Raw genomic sequence first — 25,958 nt, 5'->3', positions numbered from 1 at the left:
ACATGTGGATAAGTGGTGTATGCCCCTTGAAGCTCTCTATATTTAAGAGAGGAGCCGTGTCTTTAAGTATGGATTCCCTTTACAGCCTATGAAGGAGCTGATTGCTTACAGAAAACAACATCAGGACTCTGTGGGGACAATAGATGTTTTATTATTTTGATTACGCTATTAATACTTTCATTATGCACTACGTCTGTACATTGTTGATGTTGTCATCTATTTCACCTGTCAAATATGTCATGTTCTGTAATACTGCCGATGTTAAGATCAAATACATTTAAAAGGAAGAGAGAGGCAGGGCAAACATCCAATTATTAGACATGTACTGTGTTAGAGGAGCTACATCGTGATGTTCCCTCAGTAAATGTATTTATCTTAGCATAATAAGTGGAAGACTTCATCTGTAGCTCTGTAGTTAATACCGCTGACAGGTCTGTGCATTATCTTCATCTCACAAAACAACAATCTTTAATATTATAATTTATACAAATGTCTTCATACCATTCAAACATGGAGACAACTTATTACACAACGTGGATCCTCTTTAGAGGTACCCTCTGACCCCACACAGTGCTGGTGCTGCTTACTGCACATGCAGAAGCTGAGCTGCTCACCTTGGATGTGGCCTGTTTGAGCTTGGCCTGTTCCACCAGCAGTTTGTAGGAGGAGCCTTTGTTGCTCTGGATCTTCTCCTTCTCAATCTGCTCCACCAAAGCCTTCTGTTTTGCTTTCAATAGATTTAACTGCTGCAATAAAAAGGGCATGATAAATAGGAGCATTGTAAACCTATTCGAGTCGTAAGCACATATTCATTTATCACACTGACTTTTTAAAGAGCATATTTGATGGTGAAGATGAGACACATTTACCTGCTTGTGGTGGACGAGCTGTTTGCGGATCTTGCGTGAGTAAAGTCGGTCCAGGCTGCTGTTGCCTTTAGCTGCCCTGCCGGAGTTCTGAGACTGAAGGCTGTTGTTGATGAAGCTCCACTGAATACCTGGAGGACAGAGCAACAGCACTCATCAGATCACTGGGGTTGGGACAGATTTCAATCAAATGTTTTTAAGAGGGCAGAAAAGAGATTTAGTGTATTCTATGAAAGTCTAACAAGCTTTCTTTCCTGTTAGTAAAAAGATCATTCAGAGATCCATGTTGAATGTTCCACTTTAACAGATCATAATGCGTGTGGTTCATTTGTGAAGTGTCCATATTTAATAGATATTTGTCAAAAATGCCTATTACATTTTTTATTTAGATTCTTGACTTTAAATAGTGAAGTCCTTTAGTGAAATAAAATATATAATCATAGGTTAGAAAAAAAAGTGAGGGAAAATTGTGTAGTTTCTATACCTGTAAAAGATCTCTCTCGTTCTTTCCCTCCAAGGTGCTTCTTACCCCCTGCAGCCTCATCTTCTATACTGGCTACATAGTCCAGCAGTCTGGAGACCAACATCACTACCCAGCTGATCATGGGGATATCCAAAACACCTGAAACACACACAAACACACACTCTTTGTCACACTTTCCAATATAGAATCTGCTGAAATGTGTAAACATTCAAAATGACATTAAACTCTATGTGTCATTTTTGCTCCATCAAACATAAATGTGTAACGGTGCCACAGTGAGGCTGGCTGTACCCTCGGTCCTGCGCTGGGCGGAGGCCTGTGGCTGCTGCAGGGGAGACAGCAGGCTGTCCAGCAGGTTCAGGAGCCCCTCCAACACTCCACTGTTACTCAGGGATCTTTGGCCAATGCAGGACAGCAGCATGAACACCCTGGGGTCAAACAAGACAAGGAAAATACTGCATTGGTGAACTTCAAACAGGGTCATTTGAGACATGTATTTAGGAGAACAAGTTCTATTGGTTGATTTATTTGTAGTTAATTAGTGTATTTCTGTAAATGCTAGAGTAAGCCAAGAGGCTATTTTTAAGTAAATACAATCAGTAAAAACATGCTACATAGAGGCATACAATACTGGAAATGCTAATACAAAAGTAATACAAAAAAGAAACGTACATAATACGTAGCAAGAAGATAAGCAAGAGGATAAGGCAGAGGCAGTACAGACAGACGGATGTACAGTGGAAGAGATTGTTTCCAGGTTGACAGAGCTGTTTCCTCACTAACAAAGCGTTTCATTGAGATTGAAATAAACTGAAAGTGTTTTTATTCTGATTGTTGATGGGATTAAAAGAGATGCCAGCAGCTCGAGCTATAGAGCTACAGGTACAGCATGAAAAGTCTCAATTGTTTCAATATTCATTTAAAGAGAGAGATAGAAAGAGACACACCCAGAGAAAGAGAGAGATGATCAGGTTAGTTCTGAAGTTAGCAACAATGGCTCAGGCTCCTATAAACTGCGCTTTAAAGTTCAAGCTTTTTTCTCACAAATACATAAAAAAAAACAATAGTCCGACATGCTTGCCAGCTTTTTTGACTTTTACACTGAGAATGATAATCCTCAATGTGATGAAGTTAAAAAGCACTGGGGGAAGAATCAGTTCAGGATTTGTGGTTGATGGAAGCAATCTGATGTCCCCACCTGTCCTGAGGGAAGATGAGCAGCTGCTCAGAGTTGTAGAGCTCCTGCAGGACGTTGGAGAGGAACTGGCCCCACCAGCGCTCTCCTCCACACAGCTGAACCAGCAGCAGGCCAGCGTGGAGACGGATCTTAGGCGTCCCACTGATGCAGAGGTGTTTGAAGAGCTCCTCACAGGCCTGGGCATGGAAGGTACTCTGCAGCACTGAGGGCACAGAGTGGCCTGGAATATACAGAGGCACGAATCAATCAGGTGTGAATACAAGTATGATGCTGTCCATACATGTATCCATACATAAATGTCCATATTCTACTGGTAAAAGTCTGGGAGGAAAAAATGCAAGCATTTGTGCCCCTGTCTGGGATGTGTGTGTCATTGGTCTACTGTATATACAAGTAAATATAAAGAAACAAATAAGATTTGTTTTGATCACGCTTGTTCACCGTTGTTGGAGTGCAGCAGGCTGAGCAGTGTGTCCAGCAGGTAGCGGATGATGGTCCTCAGCTGCTCTGTGGAGGAGTTGTGGACCAGCTCCTGGACCTCTGGGGCCCCGGCTGTGGGGAGCGACCTGCGGCTGGCCCCCAGGGAGACGCGCAGCCGCTGCACTGCGTGGTGAGCCAGGTTGAGCTGCAGCTGCAGCTGGATGCAGTCCTGGTAGGCGGAGAACACACGCTGGTCCTCCTCCACCACCTTGTCTGGCTTCCGTAAGAAGTACTGAGCATTGTTAGCACTGTTGAGAGGCGGCAGGTCGATGTTCTGCAGAAGCGTCTCCAGCCGATGGCAAGCTAGGTTGTATCTGGAAAACAGTTGTTAATTGAATGTGAATTAATTCATCTCAAAAAATTGTCCCCAACCTCTGCAAATATCTTCCTGTGTGACTAATATTTGCAAAAAATTGCAGTCCAGCTGTTTAAAAAAAATAAACTTATTCTAGGTTATACGAGTGAGCTGTTTTTTAGCTTCAGTATTAACCAATGGGCTTGGAGTCAAAGGTCATGGACAGTAGTAGGAGTCAGAAAGTAATGAGGATTATAACATTGTTGGTTTGCTCCTTAGGTGTGATTTGATAATAAAAAAGTAAAATACTTTACTCCCATGCTTACCTGCACTGGATGTCCTCCTGCAGCGCCACCATCATGGCCAGATGCTGATCAACATCTGGCTGACAGACGGCCTCGCTCTCTCCCCGCAGAGGATCGTGCATCAACTTCAGCTCACTCTCCCAGGGCAGGATGTACGTGTGTCCATAGTAAAAGCCCAGCGGGATCTTAGCCCGAGCATTGGTGCTGCCGTAGCGCCCGATCACAGTGATCTGGAGTTTAGAAAGCAAACAAGGAGAAGGCATACTTATGGTAAACAAACAAAAGCAAGAAAAACTAACAACATTAAAGTTAGCCATCATGTGTCAATCCAAAGCAAAATACACACCTTCATGAACCTGCAGACAGGTGGGGGCAGCAGGTCGTGCAGAATGAGCGAGTGGGTGCTGATGTCGGTGGCCACCACCAGTCTGCGCCCGTCCACCTCCTCCCCCAGCGTCCAGATGTCGATGGACAGAGAGGCCAGGTCGGCGCAGGTCGGGATCAGAGCGTCAGTCAACAGCACCGGACGACCAAAGTCCAGCGTCACAAAGCGACGAGCTCCTAGGAGAAAGGACACCGGAAGTTAACTTTGGAATAATTGTACTGAGGGTTTAAAGATTGTATACGTTTGATTCCAACACACCACTTATCCACGACATACCAGAGTGCATCCTCTCTATGATGATGGACTGGTGTGGAGGAGGCTGCAGGAAGTGAGACGCCTGGGAGATGGCCAGAGCTAGACCACTTCCCATGGGGCTCTGCGGCAAAAACAAAACCGTATTTAACAAAAGAAAAAGAAGATAAATCTCTCTCGATGCCCTGTTATCTGATTGCTAGATTATGGGTTTGACAAAAGTGTCAGTTTTAATTCAGGCATACATTCAAAAAAGCATTATATATATTTACACATGTTGAACTATGAATCTTTTTATATGTTTAGTATGGAACGAATAGCTGATATTAGGGAGGCTCCGATCGGGAATTTTGGGGGCGATCGCCGGAATCAGTATCGGCCGATAGCCGATCCGATCATCGGGTGGGTGGGGGCTATGGGGATCTTCCATTTAAAGTGATGTTTAAAACTCAGTTAATGGGGCTCATTTTTATATTGCTTCAGTTTATAATCGTAACGGATCGAACAGTTCAGATTGATTTTTCAATACATGATGGCTTCCACAAACAACCAACATAATTATTACATTCAAATGAAGTACATTTTTCAAGTTTACATTGGAAGCGGAAGCGCTCTCTCTCCCTCTCCCTCTCTCCCTCTCTTCTGACAGCCTGTCAGTATCGTCTCATGTAGCTCACTGATCCAGTAATGAGTGACCCGACAGTGAAGAATAAACATATTTATAACTAGTTTAGCTTGTTCCAGAGGTAGATCAAATAGCTAAGTGTGTTAGGTCTAACTCTTAGTGTGTGTTTTGCTCCGCTCACCTATTTTATTGTCTTTTTCGGACACCTTAAAATACTGCCAGACTGGTGAAGCCATTTTGGCGAGCTTGTTTTGCCGCGCACAGAGAAAAGTGTCATGTATTTTACGTCATGTGATCGGCTCTCACGATCGGCCTTTATAGAGAGCACCTATCGATCGGCCGAGAGTGAATATTGGTCGATAATGATCGACGGCCGATCGATCGGAGCATCCCTAGCTGATATGATCAGCAACAAAAATACATTTAGGAATGAATTAGAAGTTTTGGAACCCATTTCATCACTGTGTATCTGTCTGCAAACCTATGAGAGTATATTTGGACGCCTGGATGAATAAAGGGAATGATTAATTATTATACATTGTACTGTAAATCTCCCTCAAATATTATTGTTTAACGGGTTATTTAATAATTTATTTGGCTTCCTTGTGTGTCTAGTGAAAAGGAGAATGAAACTGAGAAGGCATTTGTGTACTGGGTAGTTTTTAGTTGCTGCTAAAAAAGAACTGAGGCTTATGAGGCAGCCCTGTATGAAAGGCAGCTGTCACTAACTAAGCAGCATGAAGCTGCATGAACTAACCGGCTTGGCTTTCTGTGTGTTCTTGTGCGCGGCCAGGTTGACGGGCCCGGGGTCCATCATGGAACCGGGGAACAGGTGAGCCAGTTCAGCGCTGAAGGCCGCTGACACCGCCTCGTTGGGCGGCGTGAGAGGAGGGGTCATGAAGAGGGGCGTCGTTTTTGGTGTGGGCGGGCAGGGGTTGATGAAGAAGCCCGGGGGCAGAGGAGGGTTAGAAGGGTTAGGGATGTGGATGAACCCCACGCCGGAGGCAGAGGCGGCTGCAGAGGTGGTCTGATGCAGCTTGGCCTCCAGCTTGGCCTTCTGTTCGCAGCACAGACACAGAGGGGTTACTAATGGCGCATTTCCACTGCAGCGCATACCACGGTTTAAGTGCGCCGTGCCAAACTCGGCCCGTTTTTTGTTGCGTTTCCACTAGGGGTAGTTCCGGCTAACGGGTACTGTTTCACAGTTTTTCTGGCTCTCCAAAATCGAGGTTCTTTCCGGGCCAACAATTGGGCTGAGTATGCTAGACTAGAGAGAGAATCGCTGGCAAGGGGGCTACAACTACAACAAGATGAACATATTTGACCGTGATTTAATTGTAATTTCAAAATGATGCCGAAGTAACAACATACTGATACCGGTTAGTAAAAACCATGAATTAATGCTTTGACAAGTCTGCAGACAGACGGCAGGCGAAAAACCTTTTAAAATGCGTGTTTTCTAAATGGAGATTGGCTAAGCTAACGCAGTATATGCTCCGACCGTCCACACTCACAACAACGGCCTATACAGACATAAATAAAGCAGCGACTGTATTCACCATGACACAGGCAGTCTGTGGTTTGTACTTGTTTAACTTTTGTCTAGTTTCTGAACATATAGGAGGAGCTGTGAGCTCTGAGTGCTAACGGCTGATGTTGGTTTTGTGTTTCGCATTGAAGATGACGTCACGGCTCCGCCTACACTGCGTTACTATAGTTACTGCCCCAGTTCCTAAACTGTAATGGAAACGCAGCATAAAGTGAGCCGGGCCTACCAAGGCCTAACTATACCGTACTAAGCCGTGCGAGGCCCTGCAGTGGAAATGTGCCATAACTAACTAGTAGCTGGTATCGTAACAGCAGAATTACTAAAAAGAAATTAAAACAATTCAAGAAAATCAAAATTCCTGAAAATGACATTAAATGTGTTGTCATTAGGTGCCTGCAGTTAGAAAAAATGCTGTTAAAAGTAACATAGTACTGCTATGTCTAAATATTTGTTCCAGTTTTACTGTACCACCTATGCTATGCTGCTAAGTGAAATGATGTGCGTTTGTGCGTACATGCGCGTGTGCGTGCGTGTGGGTGTGTACCTGCTGCTGCAGCTTGAGCAGCTGCTGCTGTTTCTCCTGCAGCACCTGCAGCTGCTGCTCCGCTGACACCATGGCGTGGGACAGTGACTGTAGCGCCACCTGTGCTGCAGAGCTCAGCGCTGTAGAAGCTTCTCCAACCGTTCCTGACGACAGGCCTCCCACCGCAGGCGTCACGCCAAACGTACTCACTGGGGGTAAAGAGTAAGAGATCAGGAGATGACCACTTAAGTGTTCCAACAGCTTATCAAGTGGACAATTATTTAAAAAAATAATACAACATTTAAAACCACAAGTAATTGAGTATACACAAGATTGTGTTAAAGGGAGCTTTTCTAAGAGTTTATTCTAATTCCAGCATATTCCTAGCCCTTAAAAATAACAGTTAATATTAGGCATTGAAGAAACTTTTTCAACTGTGTGAGCTCTGTGATCAGGGGCCAAAGACATCTATTTACCGGTGAACAGGCTGGCGTCGTCTCGCTCCACCCGTGTGCCGTCACTAGTAGAGATACAACTAAAGTGCAAAGGCTCCACCTCCAGGAGTCCTGTTAGTGCTGTGAAGCTGCCTTCTGCTGCTGAACAGCTGCTCACCTTTCCATTCCCTGCACAACACAACACCAAACCAAACATTCAGGAACACACCGAGCTTCAGGAGAAAACTCAAATTCAACTCTATCCAGTTTTCCTCAATTTTGGAATGATTTTTTAATGAATCAAGACCCTAAGAATTTAAAGGAGAAATGTTGTGAGATACAGAAAGAGTCAGTATACCATTTAAATGACTTAAAGTTTCAATTAAAGGGTGTATACATCCTTATCAGAATAACAAAGACTGGAGCCATCTTTACACATGATCCCCTTCTATTAAACAAAATGTATTGGAGAATTTCAATCTATTTAAAGTAATCTTATTTCATATACATTGTTTACCGTCTGATGTAACTTCATCGTTAGTCAGAATACCGTGTGAAAAGCTGATACCTGACAGGATGTCAGAGAGGTCGATCTCATCTGACTGGACTCCGATGCTGCTGTTGAAGGCGTTCCTACAGGAGGAGCCGCTGACCTCCAGGTCAAACAGCACCGGGTCGAAGGGAGAGCTGTACAGGCCGTACCTGCAGGAGGAGGACAGGAGGGGGGAGAGTGACGCTTGTGATGGGTAGATACATCGAGGAATTAAGAACAAAGCGGATGAGACAGTGGCTTCACTTCAGCAGTAGTTGGAAATACTTGTATCTTCCTATTATTACATAAATAAGTTAAGTAATAGAATGGTATTTGTGCCTCACAAGCCTGCAGAGGCTGTAAGAAACTCTTGGAGTAGTTGCAGTACCTGGTCTGCAGCAGAGCCTCCAGGGGGGTGAGGCGGTCCTGCAGCTGTCGAGAGATGGTGGTGAGCAGAGAGGCGCAGGCGGTGCTGCAGCCTGCCAGGTCCTCCTCCTTCACGTAGTTCAGCAGCACGAAGTACCAGAACACGGATCCTGAGACAGGACAGAGGGGTCAGGCACTGAATGCTGGGGGATGATGATCGGAGTTGTTGTTCAGTTACTTACCACCAGTAGCTGATGCAGGCAGATAAGGCATATTGTCTAGCATTGCATTCAGAAGACTGACTCCAAAACCCTGCTGACTTTGGTCACCTTTCCCATTGCTACAGCAGGGAAAAATAAAACAGCATGTTTATTATTATGTCCGTATAAACCCAAAAACATAAATAGAGTACAAATACTCCATCATATTGGCATTTTCCACTATAGGAACCAGATAAACGTTGACATAAAGCAGAAGGGATAGCCATAATAATGTGTTATGCTTTTCTTTCCAGTGCCCCCCCCCCCCAGATCATTTGATGAAAAGTTCCTGAACCTATATTACGTCACTGCTCACTTCATAAATCCAGGTTCAGGTGCTCTCGGGGTGAATTCAACATTTATTTCGCAACACAGCAAACAAAACAAATATTCCCCAGGGATACGTGTTCTGCTTATGAATATTCAGTACGTGTGCTTTCCTGTTATGCAATTGATCTGTAGACAATGTGTTTTGAGTGAGTAAGTGTTATATTGAATGTATATAATCCCCTCAGTTTCACTGGGCAGTTCAGATGGCCACTGAAATCATCCATGCGTCTTACCTTATACAAAGCGCAAGAAAGCGGGCACATTTGTGCGCTATGCTCCGGCCAGCTTCGAAGAAACACATCCGTACAATATCTGTTAGCCGCGTCCGGGATTTTGCCAGCAGGCCCTCTTTTCCTTCCCTTAAACTGAAGCCAAAGAATATATTATTATTGTCTGTAAAATGTCAAAGTGGAGGTAACGTGTGAACGAGATGTCATAGATGAATGTGGTGTTATTTTAGTCCTACCTGCAAGGTCCGTTAGAGAACACCCCAGCCAGCCAGCACAGGATGTCGAGGATGAGGCTCTGAGCGTGCTCATTGGCTGGGCTGACTTCTGTGCGTCTACACAGCGCGTCCAGCAGCTTCTCGTGGAAGTCTGGGAACTGCAGCATAGCACAGCGTTGGACCCTGAGGAGCAGAGAAGGACAAACATAAGTTTACTTCTGCAACAGGAACAGCAGAAACAGGTATACCAAGAAGTCACTGTCATCTGATGGAATGTGTGTTAGTACACTTACTGTTCAATTTACTTCTGCAATGTTAGATATTTATTACAACAACATTTTGACAGTGCTAACAGAACATAATGTTTCACAGTGATCTGACCTTTCTTTGGGCATTGACGTCTTTTTAAACTTTCTGATTGTGACTGAGACCTCCTGCAGCAGGTCACAGCCTCGCATGTTTTCCACTTTCTTCGAGGGCGCTGAGCTCTCGCTTTTCACTGCAGACACCTTCTCCTACAATCACACACACAAACAAATACATTAATGTGAGTGTGTTAACTTTTTCGGAAAGGTAAGGATATGAGAAACTACTACATCAATAAAAACATTATTTACATTTATATTTGCATGGGAGTAATCCAAATATGAACCTATCCTGAGAAAACTGGAAGCAGTGATGTGTACCTTGGAGGCCTGAGCCCGCTGCAGCAGGGTGGACAGTGAGTGCGCTTTGGTGCCCTGGGGCTTGGCACAGGGCATCCTCACCACGGGTCGGGGGCTCTCCTCCATGCCCCGGTCACTCACCGCTTTAATGTGAACCAGGAAGGAGCGGTACTTGCCTCCCGCCATGCCTTCAGAGAACAATACAGCTTAGAAAACACGGACGCACTAACAACTGAATAGCATCTTCCCGAGCAGAAAACCCCTGAGGGTCAGGCTGTGATCAGGTCATGATGCCCTCACAGAACGTGTACTTGTGAGTGTAGTTACCTTTGACCAGCTTGGGGCTGGTGAGACTGAGCATGCCTGCATGGCCAGAGAGGTCCAGCCCACTGGCCAGCCACACTGGACCACACAGGATGTCCTCCTTGTGGTCCTCCAGGAATGGACACAGCATGGAACCTGCAGCAAACACATGAACCGCTATATTTAGGGCGGGTAATACACACATTAAGACTTTCACAATGTTAAACAACAACCTTCAGCCCTAAAAAGACTTTTATTTATTTTGGAATAGTGCCTTTCCAGTTGACCAACCACTCAAAGCGCTTAAACACTAAATGCCAACCTTTATACTCATGTTTGTTACCGTCTTTTTAGAAAATTAGAGACAGCAACATTTCTGAATCTGAAATAAAGCAAAAATGGTGTTATTTTTTACCTGATGTCTCCTCAATGTCCATGAACTGGATGTCCTCTGTGAAGTCATGCAGCAGAGGCTGTCCGTTCCTCTCGCCGTTAGCGTGGAGGACGCTGGAGAGGGGGAAGGAGATCTGTCTGTCCACCGCCGTCTCTGTTACAGACATCAGAGGCGAGAATCAGACACAAAGAGAGGATCCATATTCAATAGGCCACAATTCCTTTTAGCGGATATTGTAATGAAAAACAACACAAAACATCTTTAAGCACCTGGATCAAAACAGTTGCAAAGAACAATCTACCAACCTGCAGGTATGCATTCAGTATCGTCACTGTACTAAATACTTGACAAAAAAGATACCATCTCAAGGCAGTGTCCTTACCGCTGACTTTGCCCAGCCCGGGTGCTTTGTTCTTCAGTAAGGTGACCTGGATCTGAGGAATGTTGATGATGTTGGCATTCAGGAGAAACTTGAAGTCCACGTGACCCACCATGCAGGCCTTGGGCAGCACCAGCTCAAACACATGCTCGTCCCAGCTGGAGCTGCAAAGACAACACAGGTCACCGACTGCGACTGCTCAGATATTCAACTTAAGCACTGAAGATGACTTATTAGAGGAGGAGCCCTTAGCCATTTAACTGGGACACTTATTAAAGTGACTGCAGTCATACAGTTTAAAAAAAGTTGACGCTACCTGTCGCTCTGAAGCTTCCAGGTGCGTGTGTGTTGGGCTGCATCTCCGTGGTGCTGCTGGTGGAGGTGCTGGGGGTGGCGCCGCTGCTGCTGCTCTTGCTGCACCTCCGACCAACATGGCGGCACAGTGGCTGAGAAGCGGGGGATCAACGTCTCGAAGCGTGTCAGCTCCACCAGTGACATCAGGCTCTCCGTGGACAGCGGCTGGTCAACAAGGAGGTCCACTCCTTCAAATAGGACAGTTCAGCAGTTACAGCATCACAGAAGGGCAAAGAATTTACCAGTGAAATGTTTGTAATTGACAATCAGGCCCTGAACTCTGAAGTGGACAGCTACTGTGTGTGTGTGTGTGTGTGTGTGTGTGTGTGGTTCACCTGTTATTCCAGGGCTAGAGGGGTTGGAGGAGGGCTTGGCCCCCTCAAGCAGCAGTTCAGCCCCTTTAGAAAGGGGGCCATCAATAAACATGTCTCCATCATCTAGATCGTCACACACACCTCCAATTTGAAGGAAATGAAGTTCTCCACCTTCAAACGAGATACGAAACAAAATGAAAACCTACAAATGACTTCACTGCACTTTTAACTCTTACTTCAGTGTATTGATCTTGACAGTATACAAAGGAATCACCTGCAGGTGCTAAACCTCTTGAGTTAACAAAAGTGTTGAGAAAACATATATAAAGCCAGGCTGGACATTAAACTTGCTGATGAAAGTAGAAGAATAGTTTTTAGGACAAATTCACAGAACAGGAACAATGCGCTTGCTGAGTTCACAAAACTCAGAACATAAAAACATTATTGAAAAGGTTTTCTGAATTTTCTTTTTTAAATGTTTGATATTTCTGACAGAGACGTTAACTGGGAAGATGAGTTTACAGCTGAGTATACTATAAATATATACTGTATATTAGGGTTGCACCGATACATCGATGAGACATCGGCCGATGCTAACCCTGTTTACCACCATCGGCAGATCGGTAAACAAGGTGAAATGCTCCGATGTTTATGTTTTTCGCGGTGACTGGGAGAAGTCTCGTTAGCATCGTTGTTTTTAAATCTGACGGAAAAGATCTGAAGTCCGGGCATCATTTTTGAAGGATTAGAACTGTGACTGTGGTGGGGGGGGGGGGCTGCCCTCTCCTTTGTGAGGAGCTGCTGCTGCAGGGGGGGCGCATGCTGCAGGACTTCCGCCCTGTGTATCGGCTGTCTGCAGGATCGCTAAATGAAATCCAGCATTCAATGTTCTTGGGAGGCTGTTGTTTATAGTTGTTACTTTGTTGTACTGCTGCTACTCCCGTTAACTTCCAAAAACGTCTCTCTTGCTCGCTCTACACATGCACGCCACACGCGGGATAGGCTGCCCTAGTCTGCATTATGCTACTATTACAGTATATGAAGTAAACCTTGGCAAAATTGTTAGTCACTCCTACTAATATATAATATATATATATATATATATATATATATATATATATTATATATATATATTATATATATTCGCGTCGGGCCGAACCACGCCCCTTAGCTGTGATATAATGAGCATATACCACGGCCTGTCGTGAGCTATTGCTTAAATATACACCAGTGAGGTATATATATATCACTATGCTCTCATGGACTAAAATAATCAATTTGAAAACACATCTAAGGCTTTAAGGCACCTCAATTGTGTATCATGTTGCAGCTAATATAAAAGTTATAGTTCATTTGAATGAGAAAAACACCCTAAAAAACTAACAAGTATTGTGTATCAATGCTTTGTATATATTCTTCCCGTGTGCCACATAGCTTCACTTTTGATCAAAAAGTATGAAAAATACTTCAATGAACCACACTGTTGCACTGGATGAGATGTTCCATCATTACCACAGAGCATGCACACTTTAGTTCAATTTGACTCAATCCAACCAACACATCAGGCTCTCAGAATACCTCACTAGAGCCACACATCTTCAATAATATGCTGCTGAAAAAAAGTAAGACCTACTTTGAAAACCCAATTCATTAAACCCAATCGCAGCCCATCTGTCCCAGCAGTCAGCAGAACTGCAGTCGACAGAGAAACAGGCTCAGGAATGAAACACTAACCTTTGGTGCAGGCACAAAGGCGGTCAGTCCCCGAGCAATAGGTCACTGAGACAAAGGGGTCCGTCTCCTCTGCAGACCCCTCCTTCTTAGGCGGCTCAACCTTGGCCAGGACCTCCAACGTAGACAGGTCCAGTATCATTATATATCCAGCCCGTGTGGTCACCACCAGGTGGCCCAGGCCCGCCACCTCCACCCGCTTGCACTCTTTGTGGCTCATGCCAGAGGTGGAGGGGCCGGTGACAGTGCTGCTGGTTGTTGCTGCACCACATGCAGTCCCAGTACCAGCAGAGCCACCAGAGCCTGCAGGGGCCATTCCAAACCCAGAGGAGCCCTTTTTGGACCCTGAGGCCAGAGCCTCCTCAGGAGCCTCTTCATTGTCGTCCTCCCTGCTGTCGAGCACATCAGGAGGCAGCAGTATGAGGGAGGTGATGGCATCACAAGGGTCCCAGATCTGCTGCACCTTCACCGGTTCCTCATCCAAGGTGACGATACGGGTGGAGTAGTTGAGCTTGTAGAGTGCAAGATAGCCGCCGTTCCCACTACTTGGGGACCTCTGTTGCTGCTGCGGCTGGTCTCCTGGGGGGAGAATGAGGGGGGTCTGAGGCGGTGAGCCCCCTGAGTGGTGGCCTTCCACCCCATTGGCCACTGAGTGTAGACTGTCTCCTTTGCGCTGGCTGCAGAGTGCAGAGTGCAGGCGGTTCAGGTTGTTGAGAGCCTCCACCTGGTTTGTAGCACTCAGAGACTCTGTGCCACATGGCTGCAGGCCCACCAGGAGGTGCACACCGTCCCAGCAGGGCGTGATCGAGTCCACATAAAGGTTCTCCTCTTCCAGCTGTTTGGGAAGCCTCAAGCACTGCACAAGTGCTCCTGGCCGAGGGGGGGCGGAGGCCGTAGCTGCAGCCAGCGTGCTCCATTTGTCCATGTGACCATCCAACCCTGCCAGATTAGTTGCTGCATCAGCAAACTGCTGAATGTAAGTGATAGGAGGATCCTGAAGAAGAAGCTGCTCGTGTGTGTCAAACTCCATCTCTATAATCTGTGGCACAGTGAAGCCCTCCTCGTGGAGCCCCTTGCTCATTAGATTGTTCATTTGAGCAAACACCTGCCCTGAGGACTTGTCATCCACCTCTCTGATGCTGTACAGCAGCAGCACAGGTATAGTCCTGCGAACAGCCGGCAGAGACGAGGGGCTGGGGGGTTGGGAACCTACGAGGTTAGAGAAGCCCTGCTCCTGGGCCGCAATCTGGGGGTTACAGGTCTCTATCTCCATAGGGTCCTGGAGAGGCCCAGGGTGAAAGGGCTCAGGGCCGTGAGTCCTTAGCGGACCATCTGTGGTCCTGCGAGTTGAAGCTGGGGCTGTGGGCGGGGGTCCAGCCATGGGGGTGCAGGATGCTGGCCGGTAGCTGAGCAGGCCTCCGGCCAGCAGGCAGGGGAAGGGAATGTTGTGGTAGTCAGCCACCTTGTCCTTTGCTTTGGCCTGGCTGTGGGCCTTGGCTTGGTTTAGTGAGGGGTTGGCACCCAATTCCTCCAGGTCCTTAACCGTGTCCTCCAGCACACTGGCCACCACCTCCCACTGGAGCTTCTCCGGCTGCTGCAGCACACTCAGCGACGTCACCCCCAGGCTCACATCCATGCTCTCCCACTGGGACTGCTGGCCTGGAATAAAAACAAGAGGAGAGGTCTGTCATGTTCCTGATAATAGGTTGGATACATTTGTTTTTTAAACAAAAATATTGAAATAAAGTTGACATCCAGTATCTACATTGCTTTTGATATTGTGCATCCTAATTTCTGAAACACCACCAGCACTTAGAAAAAGTGGTAATTCATGTCTTCATACCGGTTAATGACTCTGATCGGGAATGCTCATCGCTGTCTGAATCCTCCAACTGGTCATCACTGCAAATTAAGAAGTGATTACAAATACATGACTAACATGATAAAACACAAACACAAGATTCCATCAAAGAAACAAGAACTGAGTGCTTGAGTCTTTTCAGTCATCCACACTTCTGTTGTTGTTGTTGTTTGTTTTGAGGATAGTACTTCAACTCTGTACAAGGTGGTATTATCCTAAATGATCTAGCTGGAAATCTGTCTTTACCTGTCTCCCTCTAGCTTGGGCAGGTCTGAGTAGGTGGAGGACTCCTCCAGCCAGGCCAGGGTTGGTCTGCGAGACTCGCTTTGTTGCTCCGCCCCCCCGCACAGAATCAGCTGCCTCAGGATGGCTGGGTCGTATGGATTGATGTCAAACTTCAAGTGCACCTGTTCAGCCCACAAAGACACACTCTTGATTCTGGGCCCATACCAACATTTACAGGCTGCCACCGATATCATTGAAAGTGAAACACAACGCATATGAGACAGTTTGATGCTTTAACATTTAGATGTTCTGACCCTCATCATTTTAGAGACGTCCCAGATGCAGATCTTGCCCCTCTTGGTGGCAGCAGCCAGAAACTGTGGACAGCTGCCGAAGCCATAGCAGGCGATCTTGTCCGAACTGTCGGGGCTGTTGGGAAATTGGGCAGGGCTGGTGGCCAGTGTCACTGACAGTGGCACATTCTGTGTGTGCTCGCCCTTCACAAAGGGACAATTGGGAGAATGTCGCTCGTGTTCAGACCTGGGGATAGCAGAGAAATGTTGGTCTTCATTCATATGTTATAGCTCGTAGCTAAATACAGGGTTCCTGCAGGTTTCGCCAACTCAAATTTAAGACTTTTTAAGACCTTTTTAAGACCACTTCGAATAGAATTTAAGACCTATTTCACGGCAAGAAAGTATGAAGGAAAATGGCTATGAAAGAAGAAATACGTCCCATAATTACTTACAAATCAAATGTATTCATGTTCAACATAAGAACAATGACTGAACATAACAGCATAACAGTACAGAACTGTGTTAGCCAAAAAGTGTGTATGTGTGTGCTTGTGTGTGTGTTAGGGCTGTGCAATTAATCGTATTTGAATCGCCTTAATCGTGGCCTGCCACAATTACAAAAACAACATAATCGAAAAAAACTATTATTTAGCTTTGCTAGGTTGTGTCAGTGCACTACAACATATTTGATCTAATTAATTTTAGTCTAATTTATTTTTATTTATCATATTTATATATGTTTAGTAGCTTGTGGAAGTGCGCTCCAAAATATTTGTTGATCTTGTTTATTGGTATTTATTATTTTGATATTATTTATTTAAATATATCATTTATTTAATTTATTTTTGTATTGGTTTTTCAGTTGAATTATACGTTCAGGGTAATCAACAGTTAAAAAGATACTGTTCAAATTATTATTTGTTTTAAAGTTCAATAAATGGATGTTTTCAAAGTCAATGAATAATCTTATTTAATAATCGTGATATCAATTATTGACCACAATAATCGTGATTATGATTTTTGCCATAATCGAGCAGCGTGTGTGTGTGTGTGTGTGTGTGTGTGTGTGTGTGTGTGTGTGTGAGAGAGAGAGTAACAAGAGCTATATTCAGAGCTCTGCTGCCTTGGCTACAATCTTTCATCGTTGCTGTTGTATGATTGGTGTTTAGCTACGGTATTTAGCGTATACACACACTACAGCATCTCCGCTTTTAGGGTTGACGTCGAAGACCCAAACGTCGCCCGGAGGTCCAACGGTGTTGTTGCGGGAGCTGCTGCACTAGCTAACGCTGCACTAGCTAACGCTATATTAGCCAAACAAACGCCAATTTCTTTTGCAAAAGGTGCAGCGGGCTTCAAACACGTTCCCCTCCACTGGTTTCAACCAAGCACTAAATTCGATGTTTTCCAACCAAATACGGTTGAACTTACACTTCCCCAAATTTATTTGTAAGTAGATTCGAAGAGACATGAGTTTCTGACTGCCGCTAGCTGAAGCTTGGTTGCTAGGTTACTAGCTGGGTGTTCTCCGTTAAGGGGCCGGGGGAAACAAAGTTAGTGATTACTGGTTCCATGTTGATTTATTTCAATACAAATTGTTGGGGGGAACTGAAAGGCTCTTACCGTACTGGTTACTTTGCAGCCCGGACAAGTCCCCCAAAACACATTTTAGACGCGATCGCAACACAGAAGTACCTTTCAAATCCCATCATTTTTAAGACCTTCTAAATCATATTTAAGACCTTTCTTATTTTTTTTGTCATATTTAAGACCTTTTTAAGGCCTTAAATTCAGATTATCAAATTTAAGACTTTTTAAGACTTTTTAAGACCCCGCGGGAACCCTGTAAATAAATGCATTTGTATTCAAGTTAACTCACCAGGGCTCATCTGTAGGTTCCCAACAGACCAGACACACACTGCAGGTGAAACACATGGCTCTGTCATCTCCTGTTGAGGCAGGCTATGGAAAGACAGGGTGGGACAAACACTTACACAGCCGCATTTCAACGACAGGTTTAAATACACAGCAAGCATAAACAGCACTGATATTACAAGAAATAGTAATGATTAATAAATGTCTGCACTGGACCAATTTGGTGAAGCATGCACAATGCAAGGCTGCAACATCCTGATTTTTAGGAAAAAATTGCTCAACAGTTTGCTATTAAGCTAACAGTGCTAACAGTACATCCTCCTGGCGGATAAAACAGCAGAAAACTCCGGTAAAGGCCCTTACACACCATGTAGATGTTCAGAGGTGGAGCAGTGTGCTTTTAAGTAAGGAAGACTTGGTGCACAGAGACTGTTATAATACATACAATGCTTACTTTGAAAGGGACCATGAGATGAGCTATCTACCAAGAGTTCACATCTATTGTTGTGTACAGCATTCAAAAGCTGTCAAAAATCCCCTCGACTGCATGCAAATGATTTGAATGTGCATATGAGTGAACCGATGTAAAGCTACAGACTGCTGTGCTCCTCTGTCAGAACCTACCTGGTGGTAAAACCCTGCTTGTGCCATTGGATCAGGCTGAGCCCACCTGTACCCAGCATGGGGCCACGATGTAAAAGTCTCCCTCCTGTTGGCCTCACTGTACATCAAAGACCTGCAGAGAACACATCAGGAACACGTTCAGTATTACGTGTGTAGGTGTGGAATGTATCACAGTTCCTGTTTTGTAGTGGACTGTTTACAATCAGTCATATGCGTGTTGTGTATCATAGATTACAGAGTGATGCTACAAAAGTTGTTTGATTTTTGGAGGAAGAAAAATCACTATTTCCTGCTTGCTCACCTATCTACAGAGCGCCCGGGGCCCACACCAAGCTCAGGCCTGGCGCTTGATAAGAGGTAGGAGAGCCTGTCCATGATGGATGAGGCCACAGACAAGGCAGCTACGTTCTGGTTTATCTTCTTGAGCTCATTGACAATGGCACTGGCCACCAGCTTCAGCACGTGGTGGGGAAGCTGGAGGGTCACTGTCGCCCACTGAAAGAGAAGCCAAACATCAGAGAGAGGAGAGATGGATTTAATGCCAGTAAAAGAAAAAGCAGATCACTAGGAGCTAGCTATATCATCATGGTGTGAATTTACAGTCAAGCAGACACTGGTGCAGGTATATTTGAGTACATGATGACTAGTGTTACCATTAGAGCTCAAAGAAGTAAACACATTCTTAAGTTCTTTAGGAAACAGTCACGTAAGCAATGACACTTGAGAAAGGATGTTGCTGTTTACATTGAATTGTGTTAATAGAAAATCAGGTCCAGAAAACAATTGAATAAGGTTATCTTTGTAAATATGGTTATTTCCTCCTTATTTTGCACAAGCCAAGTCACATTGTCCTTTGCTGTACCAAAACACACACAGCCCGTGTTTGGGCTCCACCAGGCTAGACATGTACACACACTGTACTGGATACACAAGGAAGACAAATAATATTGATCTGGTAACACGACATAGAAATAAACTGCCACTACATTTTGTATTTTGTAAGTTTAATGTGTTATCTCTCCTTCAGAACATTAGACTATTATTGAAACCAATAGGTTTAAAGTGCTACCTTGATGTGCTGGTGTTTACATCCCAGTAGCCAACTGTGACTAGAGAAGGCCATGTATTCACTGCTAACTTTATTAGATTGGTTTGCTTCAATTTGACTTTAGCATGTAGCATGGTTTTGTTTGATAAGGTAATCTACACAATTAAAGAGGGACCCCCAGTCAGAGAGTCCTGACATGACTTAATACTTAGCTTTAGCAAGATTCTGGCCCTAGTCATAGCTTGTTATTCTATCAATATGTGGGAGAGAAAACTAGCTGTGCCAACACGGCTGTGTTTAAACTGGCTGTGAGAAAAAACAATTACACCTCGGTTTGAAAGAAATTGTGTGAATTCCATTTGTATCCTAGAACGTACTTACAGGTATTTTGTACTTTTACCTATATACTTAAATCTAAAAGCAAGGAATCGGTCAAAGATAATGTAATCCAACACCATAACATAATATCGGTTTAATCAACAGCTCAGTGTTAACAATAATTAAATGTTAGCTTTACAGAGCACATATTCATTTAAGGCTATTGCATTGGATGGCAATACATTATACAAGTGTTCATGTTATTGTGTCCACCCTAAGGAACCTAACCTACAATGAATGCAGCTCTTCTATTGCCCAAAGGCAGTAAGAGAAGTAAGAGCAATAGGGACCCAGAAAGCAGAGGCAGTGGAACAAGTGGAATGAATTACTCTGCAGTACGCTGAGTGGCCTGAGTGGGAGGATCATTAGTCTTCCTTCACTGACTCCTCTCACATGATCTTCTAAAACATCCCATACTGAAACACGTGCGTGACTTTAAGGTGTCACTAACAGCTAAATGACATAACCCTAATGTGTTGATATTAGCATGGAAAGTAAGCATCTATTTATACAAGATGTAAAAAAAATGTCACCTTTTGAAAGGTTTCAGACTTACCTTGGCCACTTTGTGATTGGCTGCCGTCTCGTGTGAGGTATTCTTCAGGCCTTCTTTGAGCAGGGTGATAAAGAGTTCATAGCCCTCTGTGTTAGACACGTCAATCTTTTCCTGACAGGCTGACAGCATCTGCTGGGCCTAAAAACAGACAAACACACACACAGTCAGAGTCAGGTATTGGTACCATCTTCATAACAAATAAAGGATTTCATGGGTTGTTGAGACATTTATTGCATGATTATATGATTTCAGTCACATGTCACTGTAGACACATTCAGAACCAATTAACCTAACAAGTGGCCCCACAGAAAAGTGTCAGATCATTTGTACCTTAAATAATTAAATTGTTTAGGTACAGCTGTTGAGATGCAGTTGAATAGTAAGATATAATAGCAGATGAGTGCTCCTGTGTTTCAGCAGATGGTATTTTTCCACCAGCAATTGTGGCAACACATCCTTAAATGGCCTATGCAAGGCCTCTGTAAGCATCAGCACCAGAGTTTATTCCCTGCCAAATGTTGCACCAATGACAAAACATGGCTTGTGTAAATGTGCCTTGTGTAGTATCTAAAACAATTTGAATATACAGGTTGTGACATCAGGTCTTTAAACATCAATAAGTGTGATGTTTAACACACATTCTGCCAACATAGTCAAATGTTTGACTTTTATTTAGAACAACATAGTTTGTGTTAGCTGTTAGCAATTAACATAAACAATGAATGTTCCTGCTTGCTCCAAGGAACAACACCACCTGGGGCATCCACTGTTCAGGGGGCTTTGACTTAGTTGAGGCAATAAATTATTCACTTCAAAACCAGAGAAAGACCCAAACAGGCACTGCAGTAGTAATAACAATGAGCGGTTTAACGCGACCAAGGGCTTATATACTGAGGGAGGAATGAAAGAGTTAAGGACACACATCTTTAAAGGGCACAAACAAAACTGGTGTGAATATGAGGCGCAGTATCTCTGAACAGTGGTCCTTCACCTCTGTGACCGGCAGCTCCAGCTGGACTATGTCTTCCGGCTTTGCCACAGGAGGCTGCAGAGCTGTGTCCAGGAGCAGGATGCCATTCAGGTCCTTCCTGCATCCCACTGCATAGTCGTCCACAAAAAGCACCTTGTCCACTGCAGGAAAGTACTGACACCTGACACGGCCACCAGGTTTAGCTGTGAGAGGAACAGAAGATATCAGACAGTGTCAGGGGGTGTGAAGGAAGGGAGGCTGGAATTAAGGCTAAATATCTACCTGAAATACGGTTACATGTATCTTTGGTCGATTGTACTTTGAGATAATAATACAGGGAAACGTCCGTTATTCGCCATGTATGCTCTACCATCTTGAGCCAAACAAATGAAAGCCAAACCTTTTCATGGTCATTTTCTTATTTCTACTGTGGAATTGAAAACAGATATTTATTTACCATATTATACCATACTTTGCTTTGTGGTTTTACACAATATGAGTTGTGTTTATAGAAATGTACTTAGTCTTCAATTGAATTGCCCTGACAACAACTTAAGGTATCTCCCTTTTGTGTAGTCTATTGAAATGGTTGGTGATTGACACAAAGAGGGTTGGGTTGTTTGGAGGATGGGTAATGTTTGAAAGCTTGACAAAACAACCAGCAGCCTAACAAACAAAAAAACAGCATTATTATTATTAAACAACGAGAAGAGTATCTTTGAAAATGTAGGCATTTATATCTAAGCGTATATAATTCACATACAATCTACAGGCTTCCTACACCTTTTACAAATTAAAATGTAAGCACTTTTCAAGCATTCAAGGGGTCAGTTTCAAGCTTTTCAGGCAAAACACACTTCGCTATACTGAAGACTCGGAGTTACCTTTACAATATTGTAATGCAACTAAGTGCCAAAATACTGGGCACCTTAAGGTAAGTATCCAGTCCTTGGTGAATTCACAGAAGTCAAAAACAATTGAAGCAAAATAGGATTTGTAAATATTATAATGGTAAGCAGAAATGCAGTGAGGGGCATTGATCATAATGTTGTTGTTTCTTATAAAATGTAAAATGTGACAAATATGGAAATCAGCATTGAAACACCCAAACATTGTGTCAGGATCTTTCCATTCCATCTCTGGTTTTGTCATCCTCTAGTAATGGATGTGACAACACCAGAAACCAGACATCTAGAAGTGACATAACCATGCATTCGGGTTCAACTGGGATCAACCATCTATCACCCCGATCGACAGACATCTGATGGTGACAGACGCAACATCAGTCCGGACCTGGAAACCAGGAGCCGGTGCAGTAAATATATTGAGATTCAAGTCAATTTAAAGTAAATTGATTATCCAACAGCTCAGTATTGCATGTACAGTGTCACTTTTATGTACAATATAAACAGCTTACACTGGAGCAATATTTGTATCAATATTAGCTGTTTGCAGAAAAGTCATACATTTGTAACGACTTGTGCTTTCACAGGGTTGCATGGGGCTGTATCCCAGCTGACATTGGGTCAGAGGGGGGGGGGGGGGGGGGGGAAGTTACACCCAGGGCTGACACACAGAACAGACAGATAACCACTGCAGACATGACAGACTATCATGTTTAGAGAAAAGGTTGGGTGCAGTTGGTTGCTTATAAGACTGTTACTTTGTTTTGAAAAGTGAGAAAAGGCATGTTCTTATTATTATTATTATTATTATTATTATTATTATTATGATGATTACTATTATCATCATCATCATTATCATAGTAACTCCGTCAAACGGAGATATGCTACATCTCGAAAGGCATATGACCCAATCCTCCAATAGGTGCGACCATCAAACACAATGGGCAGTACAAACTATCACAGTTCTACAATCAAGCAGTATTTATGTGAGAAACTGTGTGTGGCAATACTGTTTACAGTCAACAGCCTCATTCACAACAACTTGAATACTGACTGAGCTATGGGTTCTTAATCACAGTAAACACTTCATATGGAAAAAGGTACTAACCAACAATCTTAATTTTGTTCAACGATATAAAGGCAGGGTGAAGGCTTTTCTATAAATACTGACATCCATCCGCATCTTCGCACAATTTATGATGTTAACAATTGTAAACACCCAAACCATGTGTTCAAGAAATTCTCTCAAGCTTTTAAAAGAAAAGCGCTTTGCCCCATGTTATGATGTGTAAACAGAGCAGAGGACTGTGATCAGCATTGCAGTTAGCAGGTGGGTGTGGAGCACAGCTTTTGAAAGGAATTTGGAAACTTTGAATGTTATGTACATGTCAGTAACATTGTGACTGTACTGTGCACACAGATGTGCAAAACAAACAAGACAAGTGTGAGGCTGGTTGTTTGACTGAATTAGCCAAACAAGCATAGCAAGCAAATATTGCTTAATTCCACCCAGTGGTGTAAAGTAGCCAAGTACATTTACTCAAGTACTGTACTTAAGTAGAATTTTGAGGGACTTACTTTATTTGAGGATTTCAATTGTTTTGCTACTTAGTACTTCTACCCCACTACAATCAGAGGTAAATTGTTTAATTTTACTCTAATACATTTATTTAGTACCTTTACAGATCTGGATGAATGATCTGAAATATAATCAAGTCTTAAATCAGACTTTAGTTCCACCTGGAGTAAATTCACAAGCTACCCTGCAGTATACAAAGTCATTCAAACTAGCTGCACCTTTACCAGCTTTGATAACACTTTCATGATATAATCATGTTATAATCTCATGTTATAATCAAAACATATGATATGAATTATTCTGAAATTGGCTGATCTGCATAATGTATACTTTTACCTTTGGGTCCTTTAAGTATATTTTGATGCTAATACTTTTCTACTTTTACTTGAGTACAATTTTGATTGCAGAAGTTTTACTTGTAACAGAGTATTCCTAAACTCTGGTACTTCTACTTTTACTTAAGTATAAGATCTGAGTATTTCTTCCACCTCTTATTACAGAAAACTGCAACATCAAGAAAAGCTTACTTTCCGCATCAGACCGATGCTTTCAAATGACTGACAGTTAACACCATAGGCTGTGGAGTTAAGCAGCTAAAGTGCCGCTTGCTAGCTTAGTGGCTGTCACAGTAACTCCCATATCCATGATGTAACGTTACTACCTTAAACTAGCTAACATTAGGTTTGCTACATTAGTGCCTCGACATGAAGTGTCAATATAACGACATATCGTGACTGACCACTAGAATGACAGGAACTGTCAGGAAAGGTTGCCCAGCTAACTAGCGCTGTGCTATGTTAACCAGCTAGCTATTAGCTTGCATGGTATATGACATAACGGTGGTAAACAGGAGCAAGCACAGACGCTGGAGAAACACTACTGTACATTTGAAGATAAACCACTCAACGTCCAAAGACGATGTAAAACCAAAACCAAAAGGAATCCTGTACAAATAATGTAACTAGGCCCAAAGAACACTACTAGGAACAGCTAGCGCTAGCCTGTGTCGTGTTTAGCGTTAGTGTGTGTTGACAACCAGAGGCTGGTTTCTCACACTGTTGGTGTCAGGGCTGACAGAGGACTCGGATGCTTACCGTGCAACGCTGAAGCCTGGAGAATGGCCCCCGAAGTGCCGTCTATGACTTTAATGCTGCCGCGGCTGGTGACGGCCAGGATAGCGTTGAGGGCCGGGTGGTAGGAAAGGCTTCGCAGGCCCTCCTCGTCGCAACGCAGGCAACCGTCTCTCAGTACAATCCAGTCTGAAGAGGTGGACGAGCCGGAGCCCGGCGAGGCCGCGGCCGCCATCTTTCCTTATTTCCCCTTCCCTTCCTTTCTGGCGTTTGTAATGATCCGACGATACAATAATACTGGTAATTTTATAAGACTATCTGCGTACTATTACTCCTCTGCCACTGCTGACTCCTTCTGCGGCTTCTTCTCCTCCGCCCGTTACCGCAGCAGTGGCTATTCACCATCAGCGCTGAGGAACTCCAGGCTAGGCTTTCTGTCAGTTACACGATAGGTAAACGGAGCTAGCGTATCTCTTCGCCACTTCCCGCGATAACACCAAGTGAACACGAGAACAGCGGCTGGAATACATAATAAGACCATCAAAATAATAGCTCTGCAATGAACTGATTGATTGATTGATTGAAAAGTTTATTAACAGCTTGTATATTGGGTACAGTACAGTACAGCTCAAAACATACAATTGTTAAGGGGATGCAGACCAGAGAAAGACTTTCGTCTTGTTTACATCAGGGTCCCCCATTTCCAATTCATCATATCATTTAAGACATATGTGAACAACCGTGAAAAACAAGTAGCCATGTTTCTTTTAATGTAAATGCAGAACTGATGCAGTCCAATTATAGAACACAAACAATTACTTAACACACAGTTTAATTAAAACTTCATATAAGAGCCAGACCGAGTTTTATTTCTTATTTCTATCTTTAAAAGTGGAACTTTTACACTTGTAAACACTAATTTTAAAGATATAAATAAGAAAATAGAGCCGGGAAAAAGTGATAAATTATGTTTTTGAACACCATGATTTATCCATAAGACTAAACAGCAACGTATTTTTTAAATAAAAATGAATAGGTTTTGCCTGCTACACTCAATGGTGGAGGATGTAATATTCTGATTGGTGCAGGACACACATTTATG

General features: G+C 43.7%; 1 protein-coding gene across 1 annotated transcript in view; it reads right to left on the bottom strand.

Annotated features, from left to right (window-relative positions):
• The window catches only part of birc6 (baculoviral IAP repeat containing 6), a 92,267-nt gene extending 67,176 nt beyond the window's left edge, over window positions 1–25,091 (bottom strand). The window contains 34 exon segments of the mRNA XM_034122347.1: window positions 615–746; window positions 870–997; window positions 1,351–1,488; window positions 1,642–1,778; window positions 2,549–2,768; window positions 2,990–3,342; window positions 3,650–3,858; window positions 3,975–4,189; window positions 4,290–4,389; window positions 5,648–5,947; window positions 6,984–7,171; window positions 7,439–7,585; window positions 7,965–8,098; window positions 8,317–8,464; window positions 8,537–8,634; window positions 9,118–9,249; window positions 9,351–9,512; window positions 9,711–9,844; window positions 10,016–10,182; window positions 10,322–10,453; window positions 10,713–10,844; window positions 11,074–11,234; window positions 11,387–11,612; window positions 11,760–11,909; window positions 13,473–15,128; window positions 15,313–15,371; window positions 15,577–15,737; window positions 15,870–16,095; window positions 17,731–17,813; window positions 18,351–18,462; window positions 18,652–18,845; window positions 20,333–20,470; window positions 21,324–21,505; window positions 24,881–25,091. Of these exon segments, the coding sequence (XP_033978238.1) occupies window positions 615–746; window positions 870–997; window positions 1,351–1,488; window positions 1,642–1,778; window positions 2,549–2,768; window positions 2,990–3,342; window positions 3,650–3,858; window positions 3,975–4,189; window positions 4,290–4,389; window positions 5,648–5,947; window positions 6,984–7,171; window positions 7,439–7,585; window positions 7,965–8,098; window positions 8,317–8,464; window positions 8,537–8,634; window positions 9,118–9,249; window positions 9,351–9,512; window positions 9,711–9,844; window positions 10,016–10,182; window positions 10,322–10,453; window positions 10,713–10,844; window positions 11,074–11,234; window positions 11,387–11,612; window positions 11,760–11,909; window positions 13,473–15,128; window positions 15,313–15,371; window positions 15,577–15,737; window positions 15,870–16,095; window positions 17,731–17,813; window positions 18,351–18,462; window positions 18,652–18,845; window positions 20,333–20,470; window positions 21,324–21,505; window positions 24,881–25,091 (7,065 nt within the window).
• Between the last annotated feature and the right edge of the window lie 867 nt (window positions 25,092–25,958).

This window comes from Trematomus bernacchii, unplaced genomic scaffold (genome assembly GCF_902827165.1).
Source record: "Trematomus bernacchii unplaced genomic scaffold, fTreBer1.1, whole genome shotgun sequence".
Classification (NCBI taxonomy): domain Eukaryota; kingdom Metazoa; phylum Chordata; class Actinopteri; order Perciformes; family Nototheniidae; genus Trematomus; species Trematomus bernacchii.
Note: the sequence above shows the minus strand (reverse complement) of the source record. Positions and strands in the feature narration are given on the sequence as shown.